The sequence below is a fragment of the Dendropsophus ebraccatus genome, chromosome 8 (assembly GCF_027789765.1).
Source record: "Dendropsophus ebraccatus isolate aDenEbr1 chromosome 8, aDenEbr1.pat, whole genome shotgun sequence".
Classification (NCBI taxonomy): domain Eukaryota; kingdom Metazoa; phylum Chordata; class Amphibia; order Anura; family Hylidae; genus Dendropsophus; species Dendropsophus ebraccatus.
In genome coordinates this window covers 81265204-81281460 of record NC_091461.1, presented here as the reverse complement: position 1 = coordinate 81281460, position 16257 = coordinate 81265204, and the positions used below count along the sequence as shown (strand labels likewise).

General features: G+C 42.8%; 1 protein-coding gene across 2 annotated transcripts in view; it reads left to right on the top strand.

The window, feature by feature from the left end:
- TMEM132A (transmembrane protein 132A) overlaps positions 1 to 16257 on the top strand; it is a 244442-nt gene that overhangs the window by 185834 nt on the left and 42351 nt on the right. For both annotated transcript variants that reach the window (XM_069980764.1, XM_069980763.1), the window contains exons 4-5: positions 2829 to 3130; positions 3205 to 3348. In XM_069980764.1, the coding sequence (XP_069836865.1) occupies positions 2829 to 3130; positions 3205 to 3348 (446 nt within the window). The remainder of the gene's footprint in view (positions 1 to 2828; positions 3131 to 3204; positions 3349 to 16257) is intronic.

Genomic DNA, 16257 nt, shown 5'->3' with positions numbered 1-16257 from the left:
GTGTAAAAAAAATAAATAAAGTGTTGTTAATAGTAAAAAGCCCCCTCCCCTAATAAAAGTCTGAATCACCCCCCTTTTCCCAGGTTTTAAATAAAAGTAAACAAATAAATAAATAAATAAACATGTTTGGTATCGCCGCGTGCGTAATCGCCCGAACTATTAATTAATCACATTCCTGATCTCGTACGGTAAACGGCGTCAGCGCAAAAAAATCCCAAAGTGCAAAATTGCGCATTTTTGGTCGCATCAAATCCAGAAAAAATGTAATAAAAAGCGATCAAAAAGACGTATATGGGCAATCAAGGTACCGATAGAAAGATCACATCATGGCGCAAAAAATTACACCTCGCACAGCCCCATAGACCAAAGGATAAAAGCGCTATAAGCCTGGGAATGGAGCGATTTTAAGGAACGTATATTGGTTAACAACGGTTTGAATTTTTTACAGGCCATCAGATACAATATAAGTTATACATGTTATATATCGTTTTAATCGTAACAACTTGAGGAACATGCATAACAAGTCAGTTTTACCCCAGGGCGAATGGCGTAAAAACACATTTCCCCCAAATAAAAGAAATGCGTTTTTTTTTTCAATTTCACCACACTTTGAATTTTTTTCTGGTTTCGCAGTGTACTTTATGCAAAAATTCAGCCTGTAATTGCAAAGTACAATTAGTGACGCAAAAAATAAGGGGTCATGTGGGTTTCTAGGTGGAAAAATGCAAGTGCTATGACCTTTTAAACACAAGGAGGAAAAACCGAAAACGTAAAAACGAAAATGGGCCATGTCCTTAAAGGGTTAAGCACTAGGAGGAAAAATCGAAAACGCAAAAATTGAAATTGGCCTGGTCCTCTAAGGTTAACCCCTGGAGATGACTTGTGCATCAAGAATGTAATATACGTTCCTGACAGAGGTGTTCAATGTGCGCGGGACCACTGAATTGTGAGCGGCCCCAAACACACCAGTGTCCCCGGAGCAAAGGATAATGACATCATTAACTCAGTGACAGGTTAAGCAGGCGGGGGTAAGCCACTTACCTCTGTCCTGTTGGATGGGCGATCTGTGCATAGAGTCTGTCCTGTGTACAAATCGCTGATACTACTGTTCTATGCTATGCTAAAAATAAAAGTTTTTTAAAGTGTTAAAAACCCTTATAACCCCCCAATAAAAGTTTAAAATACTTCCTTACCCATAAAAAAATATATAAAAATATTTAAAATAAATAAACATAATATATAGAGTAGCGTGCCAATTGTCAGATCTATTGAAATGTAACAATATTGTTCCTACACAGTGAACTGCGTAAGCAAAAAAAAAAAAAAAAACAACACCAGGATTGCTGTCTTTTTTTTTTTTAATTATGTACCAGAAAAGAATTTATAAAAAGCGATCAAAAGTTTTCTTTAACACAAATATGATACGAATAAATACTATAGATCATGACGCCCCAACCAGCCCTGTTGGTGGAAATATTGAAGCGTTATGGCTCTTAGAAAACGAGGAAAATTGCATTAATTTGACCCGAACATCCAGGCATCAATGACCTCAGTTATGAAGGGGTTAATGATGTTGTTCAAGTATTATTGACTTGTCACTGTAAGTGTGCATTTTAAAGATGTGTTCATCTACAGTTAATTACTCTGACAACCAGACATAAAACAGCACTAACCTGAGAAATTAAATCTCTGCATGTCAAGAGCCATGCTTGTACCAGTACACAAAGTTCTCTTGAGTGTCCTTTAAAGAGAACCTATCACCTAAAACTCACTGTCCCTATTATCAATGTGCATCTCTCCCTAAGTCTATCTATGAAGATACAGACTGCCTTTGCAGTTTGTATCTTATCCTTTACCCAATCCTCTTTTTCGCTGCACGAAGGCCGGGAGCCGCCATCTTGATGATGTCACTTTACGTTTCACCGCTGGAACGCAAGTGACGTCATCAAGATGGCGGTGCCTGGCCTTCGTGCAGCGAAAAAGAGGATTGGGTAAAGGATAAGATACAGACTGCAAAGGCAGTCTGTATCTTCATTTTGTCTATTTATGGAGATACAGACTGCCTTTGCAGTCTGTATCTTCTACTTTACCTGATCCTCTTGTCCGCTGCAGCAAGGCCGGCGCCGCCATTTTGATTACATTACTTGCGTTCCACCGATGGAACCCAACTGACATAATCAAGATGGCAGCGCCGGCCTTGCTGCAGCGGACAAGAGGATCAGGTAAAGTAGAAGATACAGACTGCATAGGCAGTCTGTATGTTCATTTTGTCTATTTATGAGGATACAGACTGCCTTTGCAGTCTGTATCTTATACTTTAACCAATACTCTTGTTTGGGCCTGGCGCCGCCATCTTGTTTACGTTACTTGCATTCCACCGCTGGAACGCAAATGACGTAATCAAAATGGCGGCGCCCGGCCTTGCTGCCCCTGTGCATGATGGGAGCTTTTACGGCAGTAAAAAGTGAATAAATTAAAAACGCAGCTATAAAAATAATTAAATAATTTACAAATGTTAATAAAATGATATTTTACATATAATTAGGGGATTTTTCTCCATGATTGGTTCTCTTTAATAAAGGTTTGCCATTTTGGATATGCATATGTAAGATGATCATTCTAAGATCTATTCTAAGAACAATCAAAGCCTTACAATTTTAATACAAATACACGTTTGTGAAGTGTGGGTTTATCATCTGAGGGAACTGAAAATTCATGTGTTTTTTTTTTTTTTTTTTCTTGATCTTTTTTTTTTTTTTTTTTCCTATTATGAATTCAATTTAGTTGTTTTGAAATGAATTATAATATACAATCCTCCTCTATTTCAGCTTCCTTTAGATATATGTGTTGTGGAGCTTCTATTTTCACCACTCTGGTTTACTCTTGCCTCAACATATGTGAATGTGACACTGAATTACGCTGTCTCTGAAGACTGCAAGTATTCACATGAAGGTTCAGAGATTGCAGGGATTGTACAAATTATGGGAATCAGCTCCCCAAAGGTCCAACTTCTAAATGTGGGGGACTTCATGACAGTCACACTTCCTGACAAGACTTTGTTGCCTGGAGAGGTGTTTACTGCCTCAGTTGGTCTCAGAAATAATTGGACACAACCAAACTTCACATTAAGGTGAGGAATTTACAATGAATATTGGTAAACACCAATTATATGCCAGATTTATGATAAGACTTTATATCTTATAGAGTACGCTGCCGTATTGGGCTGGAACTTCTGTTTGCTCGCTCTGCTGCCCCAAACACCTGGGCTATAAAGACAGAGATACAAAGAGGTGCCAAGCACCATACAGTGACAGGACATTTGACGCAAAGAGGAACTTCAGAGCGTAGGTGAGAAAGCTCAGGTTAAAATTTTGGTGGCATTAGTTATATGGCTGTTCTCCAAATGCTAATATTCCTGTATTCAAAGTACTGTAATAATACAATATAAACTGATGAAATGGAACACTTAGCCATGACAATTTTGGCCTCAAGGCCTATGTTTCAATTTAAAGCGAATGTTACCATCAGGTACCTGGCCTCTGGTTCTTTACATTAACGGATCAGCGCTGGCGTGGGGATGCCGATGGCGCAGTCCTTTTTTGAACCGCCTTCCAGTTCCAGTGCACAGCATCAGTCTTTTCAGGATCAACAGCCCGCCCCAGAGCACTGGGGGCAGGCCCACCGGCCCCCCAGTGTGACAAAACCCCATTCCCTCTGTGACGCGGCTTCACTGCATCTTTCTGTACTATATTATAGAGTGGTAGAATTAAGTCATTGGAAAGTACATGTGAAAACCGAACAGGTGAGGATTTAGTATATCCTAGTAAGGAGGATGTGGAGGCACCTGGATTAAAGTCAGGATGGTCAGTGATGGGAAACGGGGCCATGTTGATCCACTAAGGAACCTCCACTGCCTGAGTATTGTAGGCTTGCCAGTGTGTGATGGGTGAAAAAGACATAAGGCATGTGTCGGTGAGTGATGGGGACCAGGTCCAGGGAAGAGTAGAAAGGGCTTAAGAACATAAATTCCTGCACCCGGGGCAAAGATTCAATTTGGCGCCCCCCCCTCCTAAGTGTACAAACACACTTGGCGTATCCGCAGCCAGTTTCTGGCTGCTAATACGCAGTGAAACTCGCTGCAGATCCCATCCCTGTTTACTCAATGGCAGACAAATTTGCAGCCCGCCCCGTTTACCCACCGGAAACTATACATTACCGGGTCCCCGCTCCTGCTTGCTTCGGCGGTTCCCGGTGTCTTCACGTCCCGCTCGGCCAATCAGTGCACTGCGGCGGGACGTGCCAATGGTACTCAAGTGAGGTTAAAAAAAAAACTATAACATTTCTTATTCTAAAAACAGGTACAAGGCGTTTCGGCTCCTGAAATCACATTGAAGCCTTCATCAGGTAAACATAGTCACCAAACAAACACCATCTTAAATAGTCTTTCATTGTCCAAAGAATCAGCCCTCATAATTGTCAGAAGCTGTGTTGACAATTGACCTAATGCCTTGTAGCGCTGTCATCCATTCACTCACAGTAAACAAGGCTAGTAACTGACAGAGGCTGCGTTGACACTAAGTGCTCCGTAGTGCTGTCATCGAGTCACTGACTGCAAACAAGGTTAGTATTTATTCATTCTCTGCAGATAAGTCTGACCACTAGACAAAAACTGACATAATGTGAACAGTTTCTTAGAGAATGACACACTTTTATCATTATGAAGCAATTATATGAAATGTGTATGAAACAATGTTCCTATAGAAAGGTATATGAATATGATGGGTTTACATAATGTGGCTGTTTATAGAATTGTGATCCCAATTTATTCTGTGAATTTTGGTTTGATGATGTGAGAAGTTGGTCGTTGACACCTTTTGTGCAGCACGGCCCATGTGAGGGCTGATACTTTGGGCAATGAATTACTATTAGGGGAACCAATCACACTAAAATTGGCCATAAAGCTAAGGAATTGTGCTGGTACATCAGCCAGCACGCTTCCTAAACATCCCCCTGTACCCTCCGTCCCATGTACATACAGTCCGCAAAGTTAGTTTAATAGTCTCCCGCGCTCTTTGCAAGTAGTCACGGCGGGTGCTTCTTCAAGTAGTCACTGGGTCCTGGGCCAGCTCCGGCACTGTAATCACGCCCCTCTGGGCGTGTTGGAAAGCGGCGCCTGGTGACGTCACTTGGGGGGGGGGGCGGCATTGCACGTCGGCCTTGTCGACATCTTTATGATACTGCGGATGCGCCACAGTGCAGCCGGAGAAGACACTGCTGTACTGCACCTACGCGGCGTAATACAGCAGCAGCTTTACCCACTGTACTGTGCATGCACAGTATAGTAAAGACATGCAATGCTGGCCCCCCCGAGTGACGTCACCAGGCGCCGCTTTCCAACACGCCCAGAGGGGCGTGATTACAGCGCCGGAGTCGGCTCAGGTCCCAGTGACTACTTGAAGAAGCCCCCGCCCACCCTGACTACTTGCATGGTAATTTATATAGAGCGCGGGAGACTATTAAACTAATTTTGCGGGCTGTATGTACATGGGATGGAGGGTACAGGGGGATGTTTAGGAAGCGTGCTGGCTGATGTACCAGCACGTTTCCTTAGCTTTATGGCCAATTTTAGTGTGATTGGTTACCTTTAGGGTCCATTTACACAGAAAGATTATCTGACAGATTATCTGCCAAAGATTTGAAGCCAAAGCCAGGAGCAGACTATAAACAGAGATCAGGTCATAAAGGAAAGCCTGAGATTTCTGCTCTTCAAATCCATTCCTGGCTTTGGCTTCAAATCTTTGGCAGATAATCTGTCAGATAATCTTTCTGTGTAAACGTACCAGGCCCTATTCTACCAACAGATCTGATGACAAATTATCTGCCAAAGATTTGAAGCCAAACCCAGGAACAGACTATAATCAGAGAACAGGTCATAAAGGAAAGACTGAGCCTGGGTTTGGCTTCAAATCTTTGGCAGATAATCTGTTGTCAGATGTGTTGGTGGAATAGGGCCTTAAGATGGTGTTTGTTTCGTGACTGTGTTTACCTGATAAAGGCTCCTCAGTGATTTTAGGAGCCGAAATGCGTTGTACCTGTTTTTAGAAGAAAAATTTTATAGTTTTTATATCCCACTTTACCATTAGCTCATTCACATGGAGCAGTTTTAGTGGCGTTTTCTACTGAACACAATCGGTCACGTCACCATCTGGAGGGAGCCCTTCCGCAAGCCTGGTCCAGGTTGGCAACATTTTTCTCTGCATGCTGTACACCTTGGCTTTCAACTAAGAGTGACCCTCGGTGAGCTGCATCGATTCCCGGAATTCCTGGAAGAAAAATGTTATTGTTTTTATATCCCACTTGAGTACCATTAGCTCATTCATATGGAGCAGTTTTAGTGGCGTTTTTTACTGAACACAATCGGTCATGGCACCATCTGAAGGGAGCCCTTCCACAAGCCTGGTCCAGGTTGTTGACATTTTTCTCTGCCTACTGTACACAAGAGTGTCCCTCGGTGAGCTGCATCGATTTCTGGAAGCGCTTTATAGAGTTCTGACTATACCTTTGCAAAACTCCAATACGTGAGTGGTTCTGTACTCTTATCATTTAGCCACATTGTACTTACCAACATACTATACCAAAAAGCTCCCACCCCTACCCCTCAATCCCTCTTTTCCTTGAAAATTTTGTTTGTCAGCAGGAAAAGACCACCTGGTCCATCTAGTCTAAGGTTCAGTTCTTCAGGACATGGTGGCTGAAGACTAGCTGCATCCACTTCTTATTAAAATATTTTACAGCCTAATAGGCTGTTATAGTTAAATATAGTGGATGGACAGAACAAGTAGACATTGGCTTTCTCCTCTGCCAGTCTCTGTTGTGGCTGCACGCAGGATTCTGCCTCTGGCCACAAGAGATTTATTTTTTGGCCACATCAGAGTATGTGTGTATATATGTATGTATGTATGTAGTTATAGTATAGTGTGTAGGGGAGGGGGGGGCCTCATAAGTTTTTTTGCTATGGGGCCCCATGAATCCTAGCTACGCCCCTGCGCTAGATAATAATAAAAAGGATCCGGAAGCGATAAGTCTCCTTGGCTCTTAGGTCGGATCAGGGTCCCCCTCACTATTCGCGGATGGAAGCGCATCCAGACATAACGGGAGAAAATGCGTTTAAGAGAGTTAAAGAAGGACCTAGGTAGAAGGATGGGTGTCGTCTGAAAGTAAAGACTTAAGATTTTTAAATAGAAGTAGTTTACAAATCTATATAATTTTCTGGTTCCAGTTGATTTGGAAAAATAAATAAATAAAATTTTGCCAGAGTACCCCTTGACTATGATACTATGATATCTAGTGTGCAGTACGCACAAAACTCCTATGTTGTATATGGTAAATGGTATGGTAGCCTGAAAATCACAATAACATATAATTACATACAAAAGTATATATTTTTCTATATACCATAGCATTCTGTGTCTCCATAACATAGATAGGTGCTAGACCTGTCAGGGCTTCGATTTGCACCCCTGCAGCAAAGAATTGGGGTGCCCATTGTCTGCTGTGGCTGCTGGAGAGTTATACTTTCCTTTCATGGCCATCTCAGTCTCTTTTCTGATTGAGTGTGCCTTAGGCAGGACAACTCCCATGAAAAACTTTTTTCCAGTAATTGAAGCACATTACAAAGTTATATAACACTGTAATATACTTCAATCACCTTTCTGTCCTCCTTCCCTATCTTTTCCCCCCTCAACCCCCACCAGGAAGTGTAAGAAACTCCTTCATACCTAATTACTGTCGTCACCAGGCTCCTCTATCAGCTCCTTCTAGTGACTATGTGTCATCAGCAGGAGGGCTGGTCTAGGTCCTGTTACACCAGCCTCCACCTCCCCTGCCTGGTCAGGTGACTCAGCTTGCTCAGCTCCCATTGGCTGAGCAACTGTAAGCCATCTGACATTCTGCAACTCCATAATGACTCGTGACTGACTCCCGGCACATAATCAGCTACAGGACCCCCTCCCCCATACTCCCTCCTGCTGCGGAGTGGACTCAGTGAGTGAGTGAGTCATGTCACTTGCTTATCTTTGTCCTCAATCCCGGCATGTCAGCTACACAGACGTCTTATCTTTCCCCTGCTGCCCTGACCTAATTAGGGACGGCGATCCTGCAGAATGTACACTACAGTGAAGTGAAAGTATGTGTGTGCAGCTTCAGTGTGTGTGTATATATCAGCCTGACTGAAGGGAGTGAGAGAGGGGGTCATGTTTAGTGTATGATGGGAGTTGTAGTGAATGGAGGGGCAGGCACTTGCAGTGTCACAGCAGGGGGCTGGCTTGTCACAGCAGCCAAAGTGCATCATGGGAAGCTGAAACCAGGAAGCAAGGAAGAAATGAAGAACAAAACTAGAAATCAGAAGGTACACAGACGGTGGGAAATTCAAACAGTGAAAGCTCAGGAGGGATGATAAGTATAAAAGCTATGTTTCTGATTGTTTTTTGTTTTTTTTCCTTAGCGCGGGAGTTGTCCTTTAAGGGGGTAGCTTCTTTCAAATCAACTGGTGCCAGAAAATGCCAAAGAATTGTAATTTACTTCTAAGCCACTGCCCTGTCTCCTCTGGCTGTCATTGTGCAGGAGGCAGGGCGGTGACCAGAGAGCTGGACAGGACCTGACTGTGTCACAGACCCTCCTCTGTGACATTGTCGGCATGGAATAAAGCATGTAAAGATGCCAGACACATCAGTGCTGAAAGTATGCATGCACTACATGTGTGATCTGGAAACTGGCAGCATAGAGAGCATATCTGCGCTGTCAGTTTCCCTGGCTGCACGAACAACAGTGATTGTTCGTGCTCAGGGCCGTATTAACAGCTGCTGCCGCCCTAGGCACTAAACCTGAAGACGCCCCCATCTTGGGAAACGTGGTTTCGGCCACAAGCATTTCTCTACATGTAGAAAAATTGTCTGAATGGCATTGTCATGGTTTTTAACTGCTTAAGGGTATAAACCCACACACCGTATAAGCAGCGTATTTACTGCTGCGATACGCAGCAAACACGCAGCAAATACGCAGCAAATACGCAGCAGATTAGATCTAAATAACTGAACATAAGCATCAAATCTGTACCAACAAATCTGCTGCGTATTTGCTGCATATTTGTTGCGTATCTGCTGTGTATACGGTGTGTGGGTTTGTACCCTAAAACACAAATTTCCACATTGAATCAATGATTAGAGCCGTCTGCATATTGTCCGAAGGAATTCTCACCACAGGATTGGTAGGTAATAGCTCCAGGCGTCACAGCCATACCAGACCTGAACAACACCTCCACACCAGATCTGATCATACCTACCCCCTCAAAAAGACACCAGATTTACTGGCAAGTCTGAAAAGGAGGTAGGAGACTTAAAAAAAATAAAAACAAAAAAAAAATGTTTCCTTGCCCTTGCTTCCCGATGCTGCCCCTCTGCAAGGTGCTGCCCTAGGCACTTGACCACAGGTGCCTAGTGGTAAATATGGCCCTGTTCGTGCTGCACAAGTCACCCAGTTAATTGTGCTGTGTTATGGTACGTATACACAGAGAGATTTATCTGAGATCTTTGAAGCCAAAGCCAGGAACAGACTATAAACAGGGAACAGGTCATAAAGGAAAGACTCAGATTTCTCCTCTTCTCAAATCCATTCCTGGCTTTGGCTTCCAAAATCTGTCAGATAAATCTCTCTGTGTAAACGCACCAAGGTTCAAATCTTTGGCGGATAATCTGTCAGATAATCTTTCTGTGTAAATGGACCCTTAAGGCATCTTGCTGATTGGTGCTCGATTGCAACTGTAGATGGCTGAAGATTACCTAATGGGAAAAAGACTACAACTGTAGTTGTCGTTGTAATTAAGATCGTTTGTACACTCTATATTTTTCCTGATCCCAACAATTAGCAATAATTTCATGGTTAGCTCAAAAGAAGCAATTTAACAGTCATTCGAAAATTTTGATGTTTTGATTTACATACAAATGGAAAGATTATTATCTAAATTTGATATATAGTGATTTTTATCATTGGGAACCCCCCAGGCAGGATTTTTCCTAGTCATTACTGCAGTTTAGACTAGCAATAAATAGAAATCCTGCCAGGGGGGGTCCTAATGATGAGGATGGTGGGGAGGAAGAAAGGAGAGGCATTGCAGAGCTGGGGAACAGACACTCTAGGCCACGTCAGTATGACACAGCGCTGCAGATCATTTTTTGCTGTAACCAAGGCACCAGGCGCATTTTAAAAGACATGACCAGTAAGTATTTACTCTCATCAATTTCGTAGGGTGGGTTGGTGGATTCAGAGCGGCTTTAAATCCAGAAAGCTCTGCAGGGCTAGGGGTGTAGTTTCAACTCTGGAGTTTGTGGTCTAAACTACTTTTGATGAGCTAAGATGATGTAAAAATTTCCCTTTCTCTTACTTTGCATAGCCTTTCTTTGTGGGACGCACAATCGCAGTTTCTTTATTATTTCCTTTTTTTTTTATAATCTATCTTTATTAACAGTTTTATCAGTATATACAAACAATCAAGTACATAACATTATAAATATAACAAGATCAAAATTATACAAAAATAAAAAACAAAACACAGAGACCCTAAAACACATACCTATCCACCCCCAACCCCACTTCCTCTCTCCATTTCCTCTAGTTCCTCCGAATAAACCTCAGACAACTAATGTAGCAAAATATTGTGATTCCAGAAATTTTACCCAAGGATCCCATACTTTATGATAGCTCTCAAAATTTTCTGTTCTCTCCACTACCAACTCTTCCATACGCTTAATGTAATTAACCTCCTGTACCCACTCCAAGAAAGAAAGAGGGCTCTGACTTCTCCATTTACGTGGAATAACTACTCTAGCTTCAACTAGAAAATAACTCAACATGCCCCTTCTCAGAGCTGGTAGGAAACCCAAGAGAACTGAAAGCACTATCTTATTTGGGGTAGCTACAATTTTTCTTCGAATGCAATTGCCAAAAGTTCTGTAACATAGTGCATCCCCACCATATGTGACGTATAGTTCCTTTTTTGGTTCTACACCGCCAACATTTATCTGAAACCTGAGGGGAAATGGCATGTAATAATACTGGGCTTCTATACCATCTCATAATTTATAGTTTCTTTCTTGTCCTATGCAGGCCATAGGCATGTTATGTATGAGGGAAAAAGCTCTCAACCATTCCCCCTCTGACATATTTTCCTGCAACTCTCTTTCCCACTTTTTTGTATATCCCAGCAGACCCTGAGTAACTTCATCCTAGTAATGCAAAACAAGAGTCCGTGGAGCCTCGGTTGCGAGTCTCAAAACACGAGAGAGCCAGATATCTCTAGCCTGTTGCCACGGGGTGCCTCCATGATGGGGAGAGCACCACACCACCCTGATAGATAGCCCCTTAAGTCCCACTCAGTTGCGAGTATTGGAACATAAATAGGGAAACAACAGAGTGGCCCCTTTTTGTCAATGTCTAACTCAAGGTGCGAGTATTGCAATCTGTCGGTGGATGGATGCCTTCCTTGTGATCATGACAAGGGCTTGCTAAGGCCAGCATCCATCCATCCAAAGACAGATCGCAATAGTCGCACCTTGAGTTAGACGTTGACAAAAAGGGGCCACCCTGTTGTTTCCCTATTTATGTTCTAATACTCGCAACCGAGTGGGACTTAAGGGGCTATTTATCAGGGTGGTGTGGTGTTCTCCCCATCATGGAGGCACCCCGTGGCAACAGGCTAGAGATATCTGGCTATCCCGTGTTTTGAGACTCGCAACCGAGGATCCACGGACTCTTGTTTTGCATATTTAAATTTTTGGGGGCATCAGTGGAGACTCTTGATTGAGTACTTCATTGGGTTCAGTGATTACTGTGTCTTGTTGGTTGATTCCTCCTAGAAATAACTTGTATAAAAATGACAGGATATGGTGTGGACAAGTCGTACTCAAGAAGACCTTTTCTGCCTTTGTTGGGGGTTCTTTTATACTTTTCCTGCTTATTGTAGCGTTTACAAAAGAACCAAGCTGATTATAGGATATCCAAGAGATGTCAACTCCTGGGAAGGTCGCCCACAACTCTTGCAATGAGGGGAGCGCGGCACCTTTTAATACATTATATGCTCTTATATCCTCTTCAATTGACCATCCCAAGAATCTCCCCCTCTAAAGAAACACATTACTTTGTCCTCTTGTGAAAGTACCAATCAAATAACCATAGACTATCCGCGGCTATATGATATAGCTTAGGGTCGGATAACCCAACCCCTCTTCTCTCCTTTGGTCTAGTCAGGGTCCGATAGCTAATTCTGCGGCTTTGGCCTCCCCATATAAATGTTAAAAAATCTGCTTTCAAATTTTTAAAGAAAAATGCTGGTACATGTATTGGTAACGCCTGAAAGATATATAATAACCGTGGGTGGCATTATATCGATCTTTAATATGTTAACTTTCCCAAACCACGACGAGGTTTTATAAGAATAATGCTGTAGGTCCCACAGTTTTTTCTCTAACAAAGGCCCATAGTTTTGCCTATAAAGCTGCCCCAAATCCCTCGGAATTTGGACTCCTAAATATCTAACTGTGTTTCTGTTCCATTTAAAGGGAAACGTATCTGCAAGTTTTTGCGCCTCCCCCAGTGTGACATATCCAGCACTTCAGTTTTAGTAAGGTTTATTTTAAAATGAGACAACTGACCATACCTTTTTTAATCTCGTGCAGAATAGATGGGATTGAAACATGTGGCTGGGATACATAGAGCAGCAAATCATGTCCATATAAAGAGGTCTTCGCATGCTTCCCCGCCTACTCTTCTTTCCTTTTTATTGTTTGTATGTTTTTTCTAGTTTGAAAATAAATAAAAAACCTTTAAATCTTAAATAGGGCACTAGCCTTGTGTCTTTTTGTATTAGCTGCCAGGGTTGCCAGTCTTGCTAATTGCAAGCTTTCTGTTGGTAATATCTGCAGTATGATTGGACTGTCTGCACTCTCTCCCCATCACTCTTAGGTCTCCAGATTACTATTGCTTTATCTGCTCTAAATTTGTTATGAGGTGCTGTGGATGTCGCCTATCTGGATTTCAGAAAAGCCTTTGATACAGTTCCCCATAAAAAAAGTTAGTAAGAATTGGTCTTAAAGGGGTTGTCCAGCGAAAAAAAAATTCTTTCAAATCAACTGGTGTCAGAAAGTTATATAGATTTGTAATTTACTTCTATTTAAAAATAGTCCTGAATGACCAAGGTAAGACGTTTTTGACCCTAGGTGCTAGGAACAAAATTCAGTGCGTGTTGGATGAGTTGCCCCCTGGGCATCTAGGATCAGCTTCGGTTTTACTCATATCTCTTAAAGGGGCAGAGGAAAAATGACCCCTTTTGCACTCCCATTGTAAGCCAATGGGGCGAATTTTGGGCTAGGTGCTAGGAATAAAACTCAGTGCAGATTGGATGAGATGCACCTTCCAGTACTTATAAGCTACTATATATCCTGCAGGAAGTGTTTTGTTTACATTCAGACACAGTGCTCTGCTGACATCTCTGACAGAGACAGGAACTGTCCTGAGCAGGAGACATTTTCTATGGGACTTTGCTACTGCCCTGGACAATTCCTGACACGGACAGAGGTGGCAGCAGACTGCACTGTTTCTGAGTGGAAATGAAACAACACTTCCTGCAGGATATATAGTAGCTTATAAGTACTGGAAGACTTGAGATTTTTAAATAGAAGTAAATTACAAATCTATGTAACTTTCTGACACCAGTTGATTTGAAAGAAAAAATTTTTTGCTGGACAACCCCTTTAATCCCTGAATAGTTAAGTGGTTTTGTGGTTGGCTGAAGGATAGACATCAGAGAGTTGTTGTTAATGGAGTGTTCCGAGACTGGTTACAAGTAGTGTGCCACAAGCATCTGTTCTGGATCCTATTCTTTTTATTATGTTTGTAAGTGACACAGTGCATGTCAGCTGTTCGTGACCTTTCAACAAGCCCTATTACACACACCAAGCGATTATTAGTCGGTAATCGCCCAGATACGGATGATAATCACATTGTGTAATAGGGCCTTTAATGATTTGAATCTGTATAGCCTAGGGGAAAGAAGGCAACACGATTGAAACCTTTAAATACGTTAAGGGGACTAAATAAGGGAAGTGTTTTTAATTAAAAAAAAAACTCAAGAACAAGTGGGCACAATCTGATGTTAGTTGAGGGAAAGATCAGAAGCAACATGAGAAAATGATACTGTAAGAGTGGTGGATGCTTGGATAAAACTTCCAGTAGATTTGGTAGGTAATTCAAAAATAACTGAATTTAAGCATGCCTGGGAAGACTAGATGAACCAAGTGGTCGTTTACTGCCAACAATCTCCTATGTTTTTATGACTTTGACACTGTTTGAGCGATGGACGTATTGTGTATTGTTTTAACAGTTTTTGCAAAATAAAAACAACCTTAAAAAAAAAAAAAAATAGGACACCAGCCAGAGCAGTAGTAAATCTCCTTAGAAGACCTCTCCTGCTGTCATTTGGACAGTTCTCGTCACAGACAGAGGTGGGAGCAGGGAATCTGTGTAACTTTCTGATACCACTTGATTTGAAAATTTTAAAGCGACTCTGTACCCACAATCTGACCCCCCCAAACCACTTGTACCTTTAGATAGCTGCTTTTAATCCAAGATCTGTCCTGGGGTCCGTGCGACAGGGGATGCAGTTATCATAAAAACAATCCGGCAGCGCTGTGTCTAACGCCCGGGGCTTACATTTGTATATGCATTAGGCTGGCATCATTAGGAATGCTCCAGGCAGATTGCTTCCTATTCCCCACCTGTGTTTATAATGCACATGGGCTGGATCGTTAATACACCTGTGCAAAGCTCAAACAGCAGTAAATGTTCCTGGATCATTCCTAATGATGAGGAGGGTGGGGAGGAAGGACGGAGAAGTGGTGCCAGCCTACTGTATATACAAATCTAAGCCCCGGCCGTTAGACACAGCGCTACAGGTTTAAAAGTTGTTTTTAGGAAAATAACTGCATCACCTGCTGAACGGACCCCAGGACAGATCTTGGATTAGAAGCAGCTATCCGAAGGTACAAGTGATTTGGGGGGGGGGGGGGACAGATTGTGGGTACGCTTTAAAGTAACCAAGTCACCCTTAAAGTGTCACTGTCGTGAATTTTTTTTTGCAGAAATCAATAGTCCAGGCGATTTTAAGAAACTTTGTAATTGGGTTTATTATCCTAAAAATGCATTTTTATCATGAAAAAGCAGTTTGAAGCTCTCCCCCCTGTCTTCATTGTTCTCCTATGGAGAGAGCTAAAGAAAAGACCAAAACAGGACAACAAAGAGTTAATCTACAAATCCCTCACGGGATATCTCCTGTGACAGTCACCAGTGACCTGTCTGAGCTCTGATTACAGCTGTCACCCAGCTCCGTGCCTGTAATCCTCTGTTATCTGCTTTCTGCTGCCGGCTAACTCCCTCCTTCCTCCTCCCCCCTCCCCTCTCCCTAGAACAGACAGGGTACGACTCCTGCAACAAGTCACAATTTTCAGATTTTTTGGAGTGGATGAAAAAGAGGAAGGAGGGGGGACCTGGGAAAAGGCTTTTTACATGCAGATAATGGCAGATTTGGCTAATAAACCCAATTACAAAGTTTCTTAAAATCGCCTGGACTATTGATTTCTGCAAAAAAAAAAAAAAACGACAGTGACTCTTTAACCTCTTAAGGACATAGGACGTATGCGTACGTCATATGTCCTCACTTGCACTTCAAAGCGGGGGCGCGCGGCGGCCCCGCTTCGAAGTGCCGCGATCCCGGGTGCCGCGAGTAGCCCGGGACCGCTGCTATTAGCGGGCACGGTCTGATCGCCGTGCCCGCTAATTAGCTAATCGGAGGCAGCTGTCAAAGTTGACAGCTGCCTCCGATTACCGGAGGCAACGTTTCCCTGGGGTCTAGTGGGGGAGATCGCTCCTCCGGGACCTTGTCCCGGAGGAGCGATCTCCGTTACTGATGCTGGCCGGGGACGCGTCCAAGATGGCGCCATCCTCGGCTCGGCACTCGTTCGTTTTCGGCTGCAGCAGCCGAAAGCAAACGAGTGCCGATCTCATGGATCTCTGCAGCATATCTATGCTGCAGAGATCTCAATGAGAGATCCAAGTGTATATACTAGAAGTCCCCCAGGGGGGCTTCTAGTATATGTGTAAAAAAAAAAAAAAAGTGTTAATAGTAAAAAGCCCCCTCCCCTAATAAAAGTC